The sequence below is a fragment of the Sorex araneus genome, chromosome 2 (genome assembly GCF_027595985.1).
Source record: "Sorex araneus isolate mSorAra2 chromosome 2, mSorAra2.pri, whole genome shotgun sequence".
Classification (NCBI taxonomy): Eukaryota; Metazoa; Chordata; class Mammalia; order Eulipotyphla; family Soricidae; genus Sorex; species Sorex araneus.
Genome location: NC_073303.1, coordinates 218,671,438 through 218,687,430, shown reverse-complemented (window position 1 = coordinate 218,687,430; position 15,993 = coordinate 218,671,438). Strand labels below are relative to the sequence as shown.

The window sequence follows — 15,993 nt, the reverse complement described above, 5'->3', positions numbered from 1 at the left end:
GCCGTTTGCCTTGCTTGCAGCCGACCTGGATTTGATTCCCAGCATCCCATATGGTCCCCTGAACTCAGCCAGGAGTAATTCTTGAGTGGAGAGCCAGGAATAACCCCTGTGCATTGCCGGGTGTGACCCAAAAAGAAAAAAATAATTAGGTCTGGAGAGGGACTGGAGAGAAAGCACAGCGGATAAGGCGTTTGCATGGCTGGCGTGGGTTTGATACCTCTGTCCCTCTCTAAGAGCCTGGCAAGCTACTGGGAGTGTCCCACCCCCATGGCAGAGCCTGGCAAGATAACCATGGCATATTCAACATGCCAGTAACAGTAACAACAAGTCTCACAATGAGAGGTTCTGGTACCCACTTGAGATAATTGATGAACAACAAGATGACAGTGCTACAGACAGTGCTACAGGTCTGCAGAGATTTCTGCCAAGAGCCACTGGGTCCCAAGATTCATTTGTGTGTCACTGGGATCATGACCATTAAGGAGCTTAATAAGTAGCGGGATGGGGCAGGGGGTGTCCATCATGGGCCGCCTTGGGTCCTGTCAGGGTGGGGGAGGAGAAGGACTGGCTCCACCATATCCCATGAGGCCCGGCATGTGTCGTCACTCCTGGCCCATACCTGGATTTTCCAATGTATTCGGAAGATGGTAGGCATCGGGATCCTCAGGAAGCAGGCGGAGGGACAACATTCGCTCCCGTCTGGGGTAGCCCGGTGAAGGTGTCCTAATGCAAAGTCTGCTGACATGTCTGCCAAGAGCTGCTCGATTCCGAGAAACGTTTGTGTGTCTCTGGGATCGTGGCTGTTAAGGAGCTGACTAGTAGGCAGAGGGCCATCTGTGGGCATCACCTCAGGGTCCTGTCAAGGCGGGGGAGAAGAAGGACCAGCTTCTCCCCTAACCCATGAAGGGGTAGAAATCTCTCCTTGGCAGAAATCTCTCCTGACCTAATTATTAAAATTTTAGAATTCCCAAAGCCTTTCCTTGGCCTTGGTTTCAAAAAATCCCTTTCCTTGGCCTTTGTTCCTGCTGCAGCTTCTCTCCAAGGGGCTCCAGCCTTCTCGGGCTCAGTTGGTGCCAGCTCAAATCTTATCAGGATCCGGAGCCCACAGGTGGACTGCTTGTAGCCTTGAGGCTGTTGGTTTCATTACTTTTCAAGAATTCCACTGCCAGGGAGGAAGAGGGAGGTTTCCCATCTACCTGCCTACATTAAAAGAAATAAAATAGAGGCCTCTGGTATTTCTTTGGACAATAAATATCATTTTATTGAACACTTTGGATAATGTTCAACTTTGGATAGTGACGCCCTTCACACCAGTTGTTTACTTGATATGTCCTTGATTCCTGTAGCCACTGTGCAGGGCAAGGAGTGCAGAGCCATCTGGGTGACAGGCACCCACAGTTAGGCACCTGAGGCTGAGGGGTCGAGCTGGGAAGCCTCCACACCTGCACGCTGCCAAGAGGCATCATCAGTGCAGAGGAATCCTCTTCTCCTCCAGGCCACTTACATCCATCTCTAGGCTTTCCTGGGGCCAAGACACAGGAGACAGGTGAGGCAGAGCAGCTAGGGTTGAGGATCAGCTATTCACTCCCTACAAAATGGAAATTCTTCAGGGAAGAAGATCATGAGTTTTAGAACCTTCACTCGGGAAAGCTTACAGCTATGTGCTAGTGGGTCCCTGTTCTTCAGCCAGATAAAGGCGGTTCTTTGTTCCTAATATTCCAGACTGTGTAATGTCTCATAAAACAATGGGAAAGGGATGAAGAAAGGGATTATGGGGAGAGAGAGCCCTCCCTCTCTCCCTCTACTCACCACTCATTCAATATATAAACCCATGCTATGATTCACCTCATGTAGGCTTCACAGGGCCTTGGCCGGTCTTACAGCTTTCCATTTGAGGAAGGCATCCACCAGGAATGTGGGCATGTAGCTCAGGGGGATATAGATGAATTTTGCATCCCAGCCAGCTGAGTATCGTGTGCGAGGGTGACAGGAGATCAGGGCATGCTCAATGCAGTCTGTCACCAAGGTCAGATCCTCACAAAACTGTGATTGCATCTCCTGTGCAAATTGAAAACCTACACAGAAAGAAAGATCACTGAGATAAATTACTTATTCCCAGTTTTAAGCTTCCAGTTCACCCTCTAAAAATTGTTAATAATTCCTGGATCCTCCCAAAATCCTGCATCACAAAAGCTTACATGGATTTCTTCTGATTTCCCAAATCTAACCCAACAATAATCACCACACGCTGACACTCTCATTGAATTTCAAGAAATATTTCGTCACATGCCCTGGAGGTGCCTGTGGACATTACAAATCTATTTCCTAAAATCAACTACTCACACACTGGTTGTCATGAATTCAAGAAAGTCCTTTGTATCTGGCTCCAGTTGTTCCAAAGAGTAAGTTCTAATGAGAGAGTGGTTCTAAGACTAACGAGCTTGGATTCATGCCTTGCCTACTTTATAACCACGTGGTCATGAAGATGAATGTAAAAGTCCTCAGCTGTTGGTGTATCTGACTTAGACAAGGACCTATGCTGACATTCACAAAGGACCCAGACTTCTAGACAATGATTTGCTTTTCTGCCCACAGTTCAAAATTCACTCACTGGATGCCAGGTATTTGTCCCCATAAATGTCCTTGACCTCTGGACTGCATTGATCCCATGCATTCTGGAAAGCCTTAGTAAAAACTTCAAGTTTGGATGCATCAGTCTTGAAGTAACCAGGCTCAATAATAGCCACTTTCATCCCAAAGAATGAGACTTCTCTCCTAAAAACACAGCAGAGAAGAATAAGGTTTGGTGCTTTGGGTGACAGAAAACATAAAACACAAATTAACATTAGCCACCTAATCTCAGCCAGCACAGAGATGGTATAAGTGAAAAATGTGGAAAGTCAAAGTTGAGATTTTTACACTAGGGGAGAATGGCAGGGTTGATGATGTAGTCTCTACACAAGGTTAACACATTACCCCTAATATTTCGGGGATCAGAATCTTTAACAGTAGATTATTGTTCTCTCCAATAAATCACCATTTTTAATCATATCATCCGCTATTTCCACTTCTATTGTACCATAAGTGACACCATGCAGCCTATGCTGTCAATCACTCTAACCATTGGTCTAGGCCGACCACATCTCTCACTCAAGCAGCTTCCTGACCTACAGGTCCAATGCTACAATTCTCAACTCAGAATTTCACCCAGGCCTGTCTGGATTGCAGCTGGCAATATGCCTCGGGAGGTGAATATACCACTTCCATCGCTGCTCCTTTCTCAACGCTCACACTGTTAGGCCAGGGAAGAAATTCTCTTTCAGTCACATTTAGTTTGCACTCATGGGAGTTCCCAAGAATATGCACTAAAGACAGTCAAAGGCTCTAAGCCCACCTCACAGTCTTCTGGGTCTAAGTTTCTTGGGACTGATGTCACGGACTTCCAGTTCTACTTGAAACAACCTCCAGGAAAGAATATATGAGATCAGTGTTTACAGGTCAGGGCTCCATCTGGATACCAGAATGTAGAAAGGGACATCCCAAAGCAAATGGCGCTAGGAACTCAGAGGGATCAAGAAGGAAGAGGCTGCAAGTGGGTGATGGAAGGACCCCCTTGAAAGGCTCCTCTGCAGCATAGCCACAGTCTCCTCTGACCTTACCTGAGGGAATCCGAGAAGGCCTCAATGCCATACTTGGAGATGCAGTAGCCACCGCTGAAAAGGGACAGGCGGCCTAGGACACTAGAGACATTGACCACGCGGCCCCTGGCCTTCCTCAGCAGGGGCAGCAGGCTCAGGGTCACCTCGATCAGCCCCAGCAGGTTCACGTCCAGTATCTTCATGAAGTCCTGTTTGGTCAGCCACTCACTGGGAGCAGTGGGCATTGAGATGCCAGCGTTGTTCACCAGACCCCAAAGACCTGGACACAGGGGATGCAGAGCCACAGTGTGCTGTGCCTGGAGGGAGGCCACAGCTGGGGTCCCCAGATCCTCCTTGGGAGGACACGGAGAGATTGTATGGGGAATGCAGAAAACAGAAGGACCATGGCCAGGGCTGGAGCTATGGCCTGACTGGAGGACAGAGAAGGCCTGAGCCTTTGGGTGTCACACACCAATGTTGTGGCTGTTCTTTAAAAATGTCCCCCTGAGTTTCCACGTCTGGACAGGCTCAGCAGTGGGTGTGCCACAATTATCAGTTTCAAAGAGGCAAGAAGATGGTGGGTGGAGAAAGAAAGATAGGGAGGAGACAGAGAGAGAGAGAGAGAGAAAGAAAGAAAGAGAGAGAGAGAAAGAGAGTCAGAGGCAGAGACAGAGACAGATAGAGACAGAGAGACAGAGACTCAGGGACATAGACAGAGACACATAGAGAGAGAGTCAGAGGAGACCAGGAAGAGTTTGTAATAATGAATGAGAAAGTCAGTGGATAGAAGACAAAGTGACCCAAGTAAGTTCGACAAGGCCTCAAAACCGTAGTTGAAGATGTCGAGATGCAGTAGCAAACTACCTACGATTGTCCCAATAAACTGGAAAAACTGATTTCCAAATAATTTTGCCATTGTTTGGAAAGTTATATAAGAGAGAGATGGAGCGAGAGAGAGAGAGAGAAATAGAGAGAGACAGTGACAGAGAGACAGAGACTGAACAGAGACAGAGACAGAGAGAGAAACACAGAGACAGAGAGAAAAAGAGATAGACAGAGAGACACAGTGTGTGTGTGTGAGAGAGAGAGAGGACACCAGGTAGAGTTTGCAATAATCAATGAGAAAGTCAGTGTATAGAAGGCATGTGGCACCAGTAAGTTCGAGAGGGCCTTAGCACCATACTTAAAGATGCTGAAGATGCGGACGCAAACTACAAATGATTGGTCCAATAAGCGGAAAAACTGATTTCCAAATTATTTTGCTATTGGTTGGAAAGTTCTATGATATCAGATGACAATAAGTGGCATTCTGACCAGTAGGATATTGGGTCATTAATAACAACAAAGAAAATACTGAGAGGTTGTAGCCCAGATTGACTCTTGACCCCCAGCTCCAAGACCCCTCCCTTCAAAAGAGCCCAATAGAACCCCAACATTCTCATCAAGAAAAGAGATTTCCTGTTGAGGATTTAAGCACAGACAGGAAGGCTGTCGTGTCTCATCGGCCAAATTCTTCCCAGAGTCCAGGGATCGGGTCAGTGCATGGAGCAGAGGTTCAGGCTGGGGAGTCGGTGAGTGAGCAAAGCTCATAGGCTCAAGTGCTGAAAGCCCCTGGGATTCTGCCAGGGAGCACAGTCTGTGAGTCCCCTTCAGACACTGACCCAGCAGTGCATGGTACCTGTGTCTCCCGTGCGCTCCTTCACCCACTGGGTGGCCGCAGCGATGCTCTCTGACTTGGTGACATCCAGGATCACCGTGTCCAGTCTGTCGGAAGTCTTGGCCTTCAGAGACTCTGCCCCCATCTCGGTCAGACACGCAGCCAGCACCCTCAAGCCCCGCAGGTCCAGCTGCCTGGCCAGCAGGTTGCCGAAGCCCGAGTCACAGCCCGTGATGAAGACGTACTTGTCCCGCAGCTGGCTCACCACCTGCCTCTCCCGGTACCAGCGCACAAGGTGGTACAGAGCCACCAGGGCCCCCAGGTACAGCCACATGGCCTGCAGAAAGGACAGACAGACCCAGGAAGGACTAACGACAGGCCTGTGTGCAGACAAGTGACAATGGCCATGCAGATGTGTGTCTGTAGTCTAGCCTCCAGGATCTGCTCCCAGTTTCTGTTCCCCTGCGCTCCAGTAGAGTCTGCCTCCCCCCTCCTTCTGTACTCTGTCTCAGGCTTACTATTTCTGTTTATGACCTCTTTTGCAAAAGAGTATTACACAACCCTAGGGTCTGTTGGTCTATAACACAGGCATACAAACCAACCATTTATGCTAATAAATCACAAAGAAATTTATTTTAAAACAATTATCATCATCCCCTTGATCATCGAATTTCTGGAGCGGTCTCAGTAACGTGTCCATTCATCCAAGCCCTGAGATTTTAGAAACCTCTCTCTACTCATCCTTCCAGCTATTTCGTATTGGAGGCTCTTTCAGGGCCAGGGGAACGAGACCCAGCTTGTTACTGGTTTTGGCATATTAATACACCATGGGGACTTTGCTCTCCCATGTGGGCAGGAAACTCCCAGTAGTTTGCCAGGTTCTCCCAGAGGGAGAAGTAGGCTCTAAGATATCTCGCTGCTACAAATCGGCTGTGCACTTCCGGGAGCTTGCATTTAAAACAATAATGTTAAAGATTACGTGACCCCTTGTGAGGTGCAACCTATAGTTTGAGAGGAAAGTCTCTGTGCTACTTTGCCCAGTTCTAATCAATGCTGTCTGATTCCCAAGAACTCTGATCGTGTTTCGCCGATGCTCTCTGATCCCCCTGCCCCTTCTCTATCTTTCTATCTAATGCCCCCAGCCCCAGAAATGTATACATATTTGGACCTATGCCCAAAACTCAGGATTCAGCACATTCTTATTTAATGCTCTTCTCATCAGTTCTGGGCTCCCTGAAATCATGAATAAATCGAAGTATGAGTTTTGTGACCCTAAAAGGGGCTCCCCCTGTACTTGGCCTTCCTATTTGACTCACACCAAACTCCCTTGAGACACCTGGTCCCTGGCAGCAACGAGAAGACAAGGAATGGGGAGTTTGTGGGCAAATGGGGACTGAGGACAGCAGAGCGTGTTGACGTCAGAGAAGGAGCTGGAGGGAATGAGGAGCCGTGGGGTGCAGGCAGTAGGGAAGCTTCTCTGAGGGGCTGAGAGCGTCTGAGGGACACACACACAGTGAACTCAAGGCCAATCTCCCTGAGCTGCGCTGTCTCAAGCTTTGCCACCCCAAGTGGTGCCGCTGCCCCTCTCTGCCCGGCCCACCTGCACAAGCCCAAGTCACTTCCCTGAGCACACAGACACTGACACTGCCCTGAGCAGAAATGGGGTTTCAGAACCTCTCCCAAACAGGGATGGCCTAGCCCAAGGGAAGGGAGTTAAGTGTGTGTCAGATCTGTTACGGACGCCAGAAAAGGTTTCATTCAAGGGGAGCAGCAGACAGGTATAGGTCTGAACCAGGAACCTTTTCCTGCTCCAGGTATTCCCTCTCTGCCCAACTGTCTCTGCTCTCTGGACCCTGGGAGGAAGCAGGGGGACAGGTCCCCACACAGCTGTCAACGCCCGCAGACCTTTGAGCACACACAAAGCGGTGCAGGGTTATATCCACTTTTTCTGCTGGCTCCCTGCAGGCCTGGGAGTTTGAGTGCAAAGGACGGGAGTTCCCTCTGCTTCCCGGAAGCCACTCTCTCCTGTAGCCTGGGGACCCAGCACCCTCCTCCCAGTCCTGGCCCAGCGGAGGGAGGCTGAGGGAAGCAGGAGGCCTGGGTCGTCCTGGTCTCAGGACACAGGCCAACCCTAGAGGGACTGGGCCTTCCTCCGGGGGTCTGGGAAGGAGCTGCAGAAACTGTCTCAGATAACAATTCATAACACATAAATGCCCAGGAGCCAACGGGGGAGGCATCTCCCACCCCCAGGCCAGAGCGTCACTCTGACTCCCACAGTCGGAGAACACGGGTCCGTGTGGGTGTGGGTGTCGGGGGTCCAGAGTCCGTTGCTATGTCAGAAGCTGACAGGTGCTAGTGGAGAGGAGGAGGGGGAAAAGGAGCCAAGACGGACCCTCACTCACCTGGGATCTGCCAGGGTCTCAGGTAGGTGCCAGAAGTCTAGTCCTGTCCACGGAAGTTCTGTTTAGCCCTGAGTGACTCTAGCCTTGCACCCCTGGGGGAGGGTGATATTCTTATCTGCTAAAGTATCAGGTGACCCTCTTGTTTGCTAAAGCTGAGCCTACTGTCCCCTGCTGGTTCGCTGCTGTAACAGTCCTAGAGGCACAGCTAAGATTGTCCCTGACCCAGACCATTGATTCCCCTCTCCACCTAGCAAGGTCTTCTGAAGGACAAGCGTTGTGAAATAACAAACAATCACTTTGACTTGGATATTCAGGAGAATTCACACCTGTTCTTTAATTCCAATATATTCTCTTGCTCACTCAACCTTAACTTTATTTTTATTGATTGATTGAAGTTTATTGATTTGTAAAATGGCTTGTTTATTATTTTTATTTAAAATTTTTTTTTATTGAATCACCATGTTTAAAGTTACAAAGCTTTCCGGCTTAAGTCTCAGTCATACAATGATCAAACACCCATCCCTTCACCAGTGCACATGTTCCACCACCAAGAACCCTAGGATACCTCCCATTACACCCCCACCTCCCGGCTCTGTGGCTGATGATTTTCAGTTTACTTTCTCTTTACTTTGATTACATTCAATATTTGAACGGAAAACTCACTACTACTATTTGGAATTTTCCCCCCAAAATCAGACCTGCCGAAAAGGCAGCATTTAATAATTTGTTTTCCATTGTTGAGAATGAAGAGCATATGGTTTTGGATATCTGGTATTTTAGTAACAAAGTCTAGAGAAATTTCTGCCAGAAATTGCTTCATTGCAAACTCGTACATCTGTTTAGTGGGCCTTATAAGATGGCGGTCACCACACTGCCACCAGGGATAAACCCTGTGCATTGCTGCGTGTGACCCAAAAAGAAAAAAATAATCATATATGAAGAGGGACTGTAGAGATAAAGCACAGCAGGTAAGGCTTTTGCGTTTCACTCGGCCAACCAGTATTCGCTTCCTTCTTCCCTCTCTGAGAGCCCAGCAAGCTACTGAGAGCGTCCCACCCTCACAGCAGAGCCTGGCAAGCTAACCGTGGCATATTCAATATACCAGTAACAGTAACAACAGTCTCACAATGGAGACGTTACTGGTACCTGCTCGAGCAAATTGATGATCTACAAGACAACAGTGCTACAGGTCTGCAGAGATTTCTGCCAAGAGCCGCTGGGTCCCAAGATTTGTTTGTGTGTCACTGGGATCATGACCATTAAGGACCTTAATAAGTAGCGGGATGGGGCAGGGGGCGTCCATCATGGGCCACATCGGGTCCTGTCAGGGTCGGGGAGGAGAAGGACTGGCTCCATCATATCCCATGAGGCCCGGCATGTGTCGTCACTCCTGGCCCATACCTGGATTTTCCAATATTCGGAAGATGGTAGGCACCGGGATCCTCAGGGAGCAGGCGGAGGGACAACATTCGCTCCCATCTGGGGTGGCCCGGCGAAGGTGTCCTAATGCAAAGTCCACAGACATGTCTGTCAAGAGCAGCTCTATTCTGAGAAACGTTTGTGTGTCTCTGGGATCGTGGCTGTTAAGGAACTGACTAAGTAGGCAGAGGAGCATCGGTGGGCATCACCTCAGGGTCCTGTCAAGGCGGGGGAGAAGGACCGGCTCCACCCCTATCCCATGAGAAATGCCCTTCCTTGGCCTTTGTTTCAAGAAATCCCTTTCCTTGGCCTTATTCCTTCTCTCCAAGGGGCTCCAGCCTTCTCGGGCTCAGTTGGTGCCAGCTCAAGTCTTATCAGGATCCGGAACTCACAAGTGGACTGTTTGTAGCCTTGAGGCTATTGGTTTCATTACTTTTCAAGAATTCCATTGCCAGGGAGGAAGAGGGAGGTTTCCCATCTACCTGCCTACATTAAAAGGAAATAAAATAGGGGGCTGGAGCAATAGCACAGCGGGTAGGGCACTTGCCTTGCACGCGGCTGACCCAGGCTGACCCAGATTTGATTCCCAGCATCCCATATGGTCCCCTGAGCACTGCAAGGGGTAATTCCTGAGTGCAGAGCCAGGAATAACCCCTGTGCATCGGTGGGTGTGACCCAAAAAGCAAAAGCAAAAAAAAAAAAAAAAGGAAATAAAATAGAGGCCTCGGGTATTTCTTTGGACAATAAATATCATTTTATTGAACACTTGGATAATGTTCAACTTTGGATAGTGACGCCCTTCACACCGCTGCTTTTCTTGATGTGTCCTTGATTCCCGTAGTCACTGTGTAGGGCCAGGAGTGCAGAGCCGTCTGGTGACAGACACCCACAGTTAGGCACCTGAGGCTGAGGGGTCGAGCTGGGAAGCCTCCACACCTGCACGCTGCCAAGAGGCATCATCAGTGCAGAGGAATCCTCTTCTCCTCCAGGCCACTTACATCCATCTCTAGGTTTTCCTGGGGCCAAGACGCAGGAGACAGGTGAGGCAGAGCAGCTAGTGTTGAGGATCAGCTATTCACTCCCTACAAAATGGAAATTCTTCAGGGAAGAAGAAAGATCATGAGTTTTAGAACCTTCACTTGAGAAAGCTTACAGCTATGTGCTGGTGGGTCCCTGTTCTTCAGCCAGATAAAGGTGGTTCTTTGTTCCTAATACCCAGACTGTGCAATATCTCATAAAACAATGGGAGAGGGATAGAGAAAGAGATTATGGGGAGAGAGAGCCCTCCCTCCCTCTACTCACCACTCATTCAATATATAAACCCATGCTATGATTCACCTCATGTAGGCTTCACAGGGCCTTGGCAGGTCTTACGGCTTTCCATTTGAGGAGGGCATCCACCAGGAAGGTGGGCATGTAGCTCAGGGGGATGAAATTGAATTTGGCATCCCAGCCAGCTGAGTATCGTGTGCGAGGGTGACAGGAGATCAGGGCATGCTCCATGCAGTCCGTCACCAGGGTCAGATCATCACACACCTGTGATTGCATCTCCTGTGCAAGTTGAAAACCTATGCAGAAAGAAATATCACTGAAATATATTTCTTATTCCCAGTTTTAAGCTTCTAGTTCACCCACTAAAAATCTTAATAATTGCTGGACCCTCCCAAAATCCTGCATCACATAGCTTACATGGATTTCTTCTGATTTCCCAAATCTAACCCAACAATCATCACCACACGCTGACACTCTCATTGAATTTCAAGAAATATTTTATCACATACCCTGGAGGTGCCTGTGGTGTAATACATTACAAATCTGTTTCCTAAAATCAGCTACTCACACACTGGTTGGCATGAATTCAAGAAAGTCCTTTGTATCTGGCTCCAGTTGTTCCAAAGAGTAAATTCTAATGAGAGAGTGGTTCTAAGACTAACAAGCTTGGATTCAAGTCTTGTCCACTTCATAACCACGTGGTCATGAAGATGAATGTAAAAGTCCTCAGCTGTTGGTGTATCTGACTTAGACAAGGACCTATGCTGGCATTCATGAAGGACCCAGCCTTCTTGACAATGACTTGCTTTTCTGCCCACAGTCCAAAATTAACTCACCGTATGCCAGGTATTTGTCCCCATAAATGTCCTTGACCTCTGGACTGCATTGATCCCATGCATTCTGGAGAGACTTAGTAATGACCTCATGATTGGATGCAGTAGTCCTGAAGTAACCAGGCTCAATGATAGCCACTTTCATCCCAAAGAATGAGACTTCTCTCCTAAAAACACACCAGAGAAGAATAAGGTTTGGTGCTTTGGGTGACAGAAAAACATAAAACACAAAATAACATAAGCCATGTAACCTCTGTATATACCAACACAGAGGTGGTATATACTGAAAAGTGTGGAAAGTCAAAGTTCAGATTTGGACATGTGGGGAGACAGGCAGGGTTGATGATGTAATCTCTACACAAGGGTTAACATATTTCCTCAAATATTTAGGGGATCAGAATCATTAACAGTAGATTATCGTTCTTTGCAATGAATCACCATTTTTTATCATCTCATCCACTATTTCAACTTCTATTTTAACATAAGTGACACCATGCAGCCTCTGCTGTCAATCACTCTCACCCTTGGTCTAGGCCGACCAAATCTCTCACTCAGGCAGCTTCCTGACCTACAAGTCCAGTGCTACAATTCTCAACTCAGAACTTCATCCAGGCCTGTCTGGATTGCAGCTGGCAATATGCCCCGGGAGGTGAATATACCACTTCCATCGCTGCTCCTTTCTCAAGGCTCACACTGTTAGGCCAGGGAAGAAGCTATCCTCTCGTCACTTTTAGTTTGCACTCATGGGATTACCCAGGAATATGCACCAAAGACAGTCAAAGGCTCTAAGCGCGCCCCACAGTCTCCTGGGTCTTAGTCATGAAACCAATGTCAGAGTTCCAGTTCAACATAAGACCTTTTATGTTGAGACCACCTCCAGGAAAGGATATATGAGATCAGAGTTTACAAGCCAGGGCTCCATCTGGATGTCAGAATGTAGAAAGGGACATCCCAAAGCAATGGCGCTAGGAACTCAGAGGGATCAAGAAGGAAGAGGCTGCAAGTGGGTGATGGAAGGACCCCCTGGGAAAGGCTCCCTGGAAGCACAGCCACAGTCTCCTCTGACCTTACCTGAGGGAATCTGAGAAGGCCTCAATGCCATACTTGGAGATGCAGTAGCCACCGCCGAAAAGGGACAGACGGCCCAGGACACTGGAGACATTGACCACGCGGCCCCTGGCCTTCCTCAGCAGGGGCAGCAGGCTCACGGTCACCTCAATCACCCCCAGTAGGTTCACGTCCAGTATCTTCATGAAGTCCTGTTTGGTCAGCCACTCATTGGGAGCCGTGGGCACTGAGATGCCAGCGTTGTTCACCAGACCCCAGAGACCTGGACACAGGGGATGGGAGAGCCACAGTGTGCTGTGCCTGGAGGGAGGCCACAGCTGGGGTCCCCAGATCCTCCTTGTGAGGGCAGGGAGAGGTTGTACTGAGAATGCAGAAAAAAGAAGGACCATGGCCAGACCTGGAGCTATGGCCCGTTGGCTGCTGGAGGACAGAGAAAGCCTGAGCCTTTGGGTCTCACACACCAAAGTTGTGGCTGTTCTTTAAAAATGTCCCCCTGAATTTCCATGTCTGGACAGGCTCAGCAATGGGTGTGAGTTTCAAAGAGGCAAGAATATGGTGGGTGGAGAAAGAAAGATAGGGAGGAGACAGAGAGAGAGAGAGAAAGAAAGAGAGAGAGAGAGAGAGAGAGAGAGAGAGAGACAGAGACAGAGACAGTGACAGAGACAGATAGAGATAGAGACAGAGAGACAGAGAGTTGGGGACATAGAGAAACACACACACACACACACACACACACACACACACACAAAGTAAGAGAGTAAGAGTCGACCAGGAAGAGTTTGCAATAATGAATTAGAAAGTCAGTGGATAGAAGACAAAGTGATCCCAGTAAGTTCAAGAGGGCCTCAAAACCATAGTTGAAGATGTCGAAGATGCAGTAACAAACTACCTATGATTGCCCCAATAAGCTGGAAAAAGTGATTTCCAAATAATTTTGCCATTGTTTGGAAAGTTCTGTGATATCCAATGAAAATAAGGGACATTCTGACCAGTAGGAAATTGGGTCATCAGTAACAACAAAGAAAATACTGAGAGTTGTAGCCCAGATTGACTCTTGACCCCAGCTCCAAGACCCATCTCTTCAAAAGAGCCCAATGGAACCCCAACATTCTCATCAAGAAAAGAGATTTCCTGTTGAGGATTTAAGCACAGACAGGAAGGCTGTCGTGTCTCATCGGCCAAATTCTTCCCAGAGTCCAGGGATCGGGTCAATGCATGGAGCAGAGGTTCAGTCTGGGGAGTTGGTGAGTGAGCAAAGCTCATAGGCTCAAGTGCTGAAAGCCCCTGGGATTCTGCCGGGGAGCACAGTCTGTGAGTCCCCTTCAGACACTGACCCAGCAGTGCATGGTACCTGTGTCTCCCGTGTGCTCCTTCACCCACTGGGTGGCCGCAGCGATGCTCTCTGACTTGGTGACATCCAGGATCACGGTGTCCAGCCTGTCGGAAGTCTTGGCCTTCAGAGACTCGGCCCCCGTCTCGGTCAGACACGCAGCCAGCACCCTCAAGCCCAGCAGGTCCAGCTGCCTGGCCAGCAGGTTGCCGAAGCCCGAGTCACAGCCCGTGATGAAGACGTACTTGTCCCGCAGCTGGCTCACCACCTGCCTCTCCCGGTACCAGCGCATAAGGTGGTACAGAGCCACCAGGGCCCCCAGGTACAGCCACATGGCCTGCAGAAAGAGACAGACAGACCCAGGAAGGACTAAGGACAGGCCTGTGTGCAGACAAGTGACGATGGCCATGCAGACGTATGTCTGTAGTCCAGCCTCCAGGATCTGCTCCCAGTTTCTGTTCCCCTGCCCTCCAGTAGAGTCGGCCTCCCCCTCCTTCTGTACTCTGTCTCAGGCTTACTATTTCTGTTTATGACCTCTTTTGCAAAAAAAAAAAAAAGTTTTACACAACCCTAGTGTCTGTTGGTCTATAACTCAGGTGTACAAACCAACAATTTATGCTAATCAATCATAAAGATTTATTTAAAAAAATTATCATCATCCTATTGATTGTCGAATTTCTTGAGTGGTCTTAGTAAGGTCTCCATTCATCCAACCCCTGAGATTTTAGAAGCCTCTCTCTACTCGTCCTTCCAGCTATTCCGTATTGGAGGCTCTTTCAGGGTCAGGGGAATGAGACCCAGCTTATTACTGTTTTTGGCATATTAATACACCACGGGGACTTTGCTCTCCCATGTGGGGAGGAAACTCCCAGTAGTTTGCCAGGTTCTTCCAGAGGGAGAAGTAGGCTATAAGATATCTCGAGGCTACAAATCAGCTGTGCACTTCCGGGAGCTTGCATTTAAAACAATAATGTTAAAGATTAAGTGACCCCTTAAAGAACTGCAACCAATTCCCAAGAACTCTGAACTTGTTTCCCCGACGCTCTCTGATCCCCCTGTCCCTTCTCTATCTTTCTATCTAATGCCCCCACCCCCGGAAATGCATACATATTTGAACCTATGCCCAGAACTCATGATTCAGGACATTCTTATTTAGTGCTCTTCTCATGAGTTCTGGGCTCCCTGAAATCATGAATAAGTCGAAGTATGAGTTTTGTGACCCTAAAAGGGGCTCCCCCTGTACTTGGCCTTCCCATCTGACTCACACCAAACACCCTTGAGACACCTGGTCCCTGGCAGCAACGAGAAGGCAAGGAATGGGGAGTTTGTGGGCAAATGGGGACTGAGGACAGCAGAGCATGTTGACTCCGGAGAAGGAGCTGGAGGGAATGAGGAGCCGTGGGGTGCAGGCAGTAGGGAAGCTTCTCTGAGGGGCAGAGAGCGGCTGAGGGACACACACACAGTGAACTCAAGGCCAATCTCCCTGAGCTGCCCTGTCTCAAGCTTTGCCACCCCAAGTGGTGCCACTGCCCCTCTCTGCCCGGCCCACCCGCACAAGCCCAAGTCACTTCCCAGAGCACGCAGACACTGACACTGTCTGAGTAGCCGCCCTGAGCAGAAATGGGGTTTCAGAACCTCACCCAAACAGGGGGGCGCTCAGCCCAAGGGAAGGGAGTTAAGTGTGTGTCAGATCTCATAGGGATGCCAGAAGAGGTTTAATTCAAGGGGAGCGGCAGGCTGTATAGGTCTGAACCAGGAACCTTCTCCTGCTACAGGTGTCCCCTCTCTGCCCAACTGAGGCTGAGGGAAGCAGGAGGCCTGGGAAGAAAACCTAGAAAGACTGGGCCTTCCTCCAGGGGTCTGGGAAGGAGCTGCAGAAACTGTCTCAGAAAACAATTCATAACGCATAAATGCCCAGGAGCCAACGGGGGAGGCATCTCCCACCCCCAGGCCAGAGCGTCACTCTGACTCTCAAAGTCGGAGAACACAGATCCGTGTGGGTGTGGGTGTCGGGGGTCCAGAGTCCGTTGCCATGTCAGAAGCTGACAGATGCTCAGTGGAGAGGAGGAGGGGGAAAAGGAGCTGAGACGGACCCTCACTCACCTGGGATCTGCCAGGGTCTCACGTAGGTGCCAGAAGTCGAGTCTTGTCCAAGGAAGCTCTGTGGAGCCCTGAGTGACACTGACCTTGAACCCCTGGGGGAGGGTGATATTCTTATCTGCTAAAGTATCAGGTGACCCTCTTGTTTGGTAAAGCTGAGCCTACTGCCCCCTGCTGGTTCACTGCTGTAACAGTCCTAGAGGCACAGCTAAGATTGTCCCTGACCCAGACCATTGATTCCCCTCTCCACCTAGCAAGGTCTTCTGAAGGAAAA

General features: G+C 49.2%; 2 protein-coding genes across 2 annotated transcripts; both read right to left on the bottom strand.

The window, feature by feature from the left end:
* Nucleotides 1-1,252: 1,252 nt before the first annotated feature.
* On the bottom strand, nucleotides 1,253-7,833 carry LOC101552243 (retinol dehydrogenase 16-like). The gene is made up of 6 exons (XM_055128059.1): nucleotides 7,698-7,833; nucleotides 5,317-5,632; nucleotides 3,660-3,918; nucleotides 2,612-2,775; nucleotides 1,846-2,075; nucleotides 1,253-1,522 (listed from the first exon to the last, which is right to left on the bottom strand). Exons 2-5 carry the CDS (start codon nucleotides 5,627-5,629, stop codon nucleotides 1,858-1,860), a joined length of 954 nt encoding a protein of 317 aa, XP_054984034.1. The 5' UTR covers nucleotides 5,630-5,632; nucleotides 7,698-7,833; the 3' UTR covers nucleotides 1,253-1,522; nucleotides 1,846-1,857.
* A 2,633-nt stretch (nucleotides 7,834-10,466) lies between these two features.
* LOC101552514 (retinol dehydrogenase 16-like) lies at nucleotides 10,467-15,775 on the bottom strand. Its single transcript, XM_055128336.1, has 5 exons — nucleotides 15,723-15,775; nucleotides 13,641-13,956; nucleotides 12,293-12,551; nucleotides 11,225-11,388; nucleotides 10,467-10,684 (listed from the first exon to the last, which is right to left on the bottom strand). Exons 2-5 carry the CDS (start codon nucleotides 13,951-13,953, stop codon nucleotides 10,467-10,469), a joined length of 954 nt encoding a protein of 317 aa, XP_054984311.1. The 5' UTR covers nucleotides 13,954-13,956; nucleotides 15,723-15,775.
* Nucleotides 15,776-15,993: the final 218 nt, after the last annotated feature.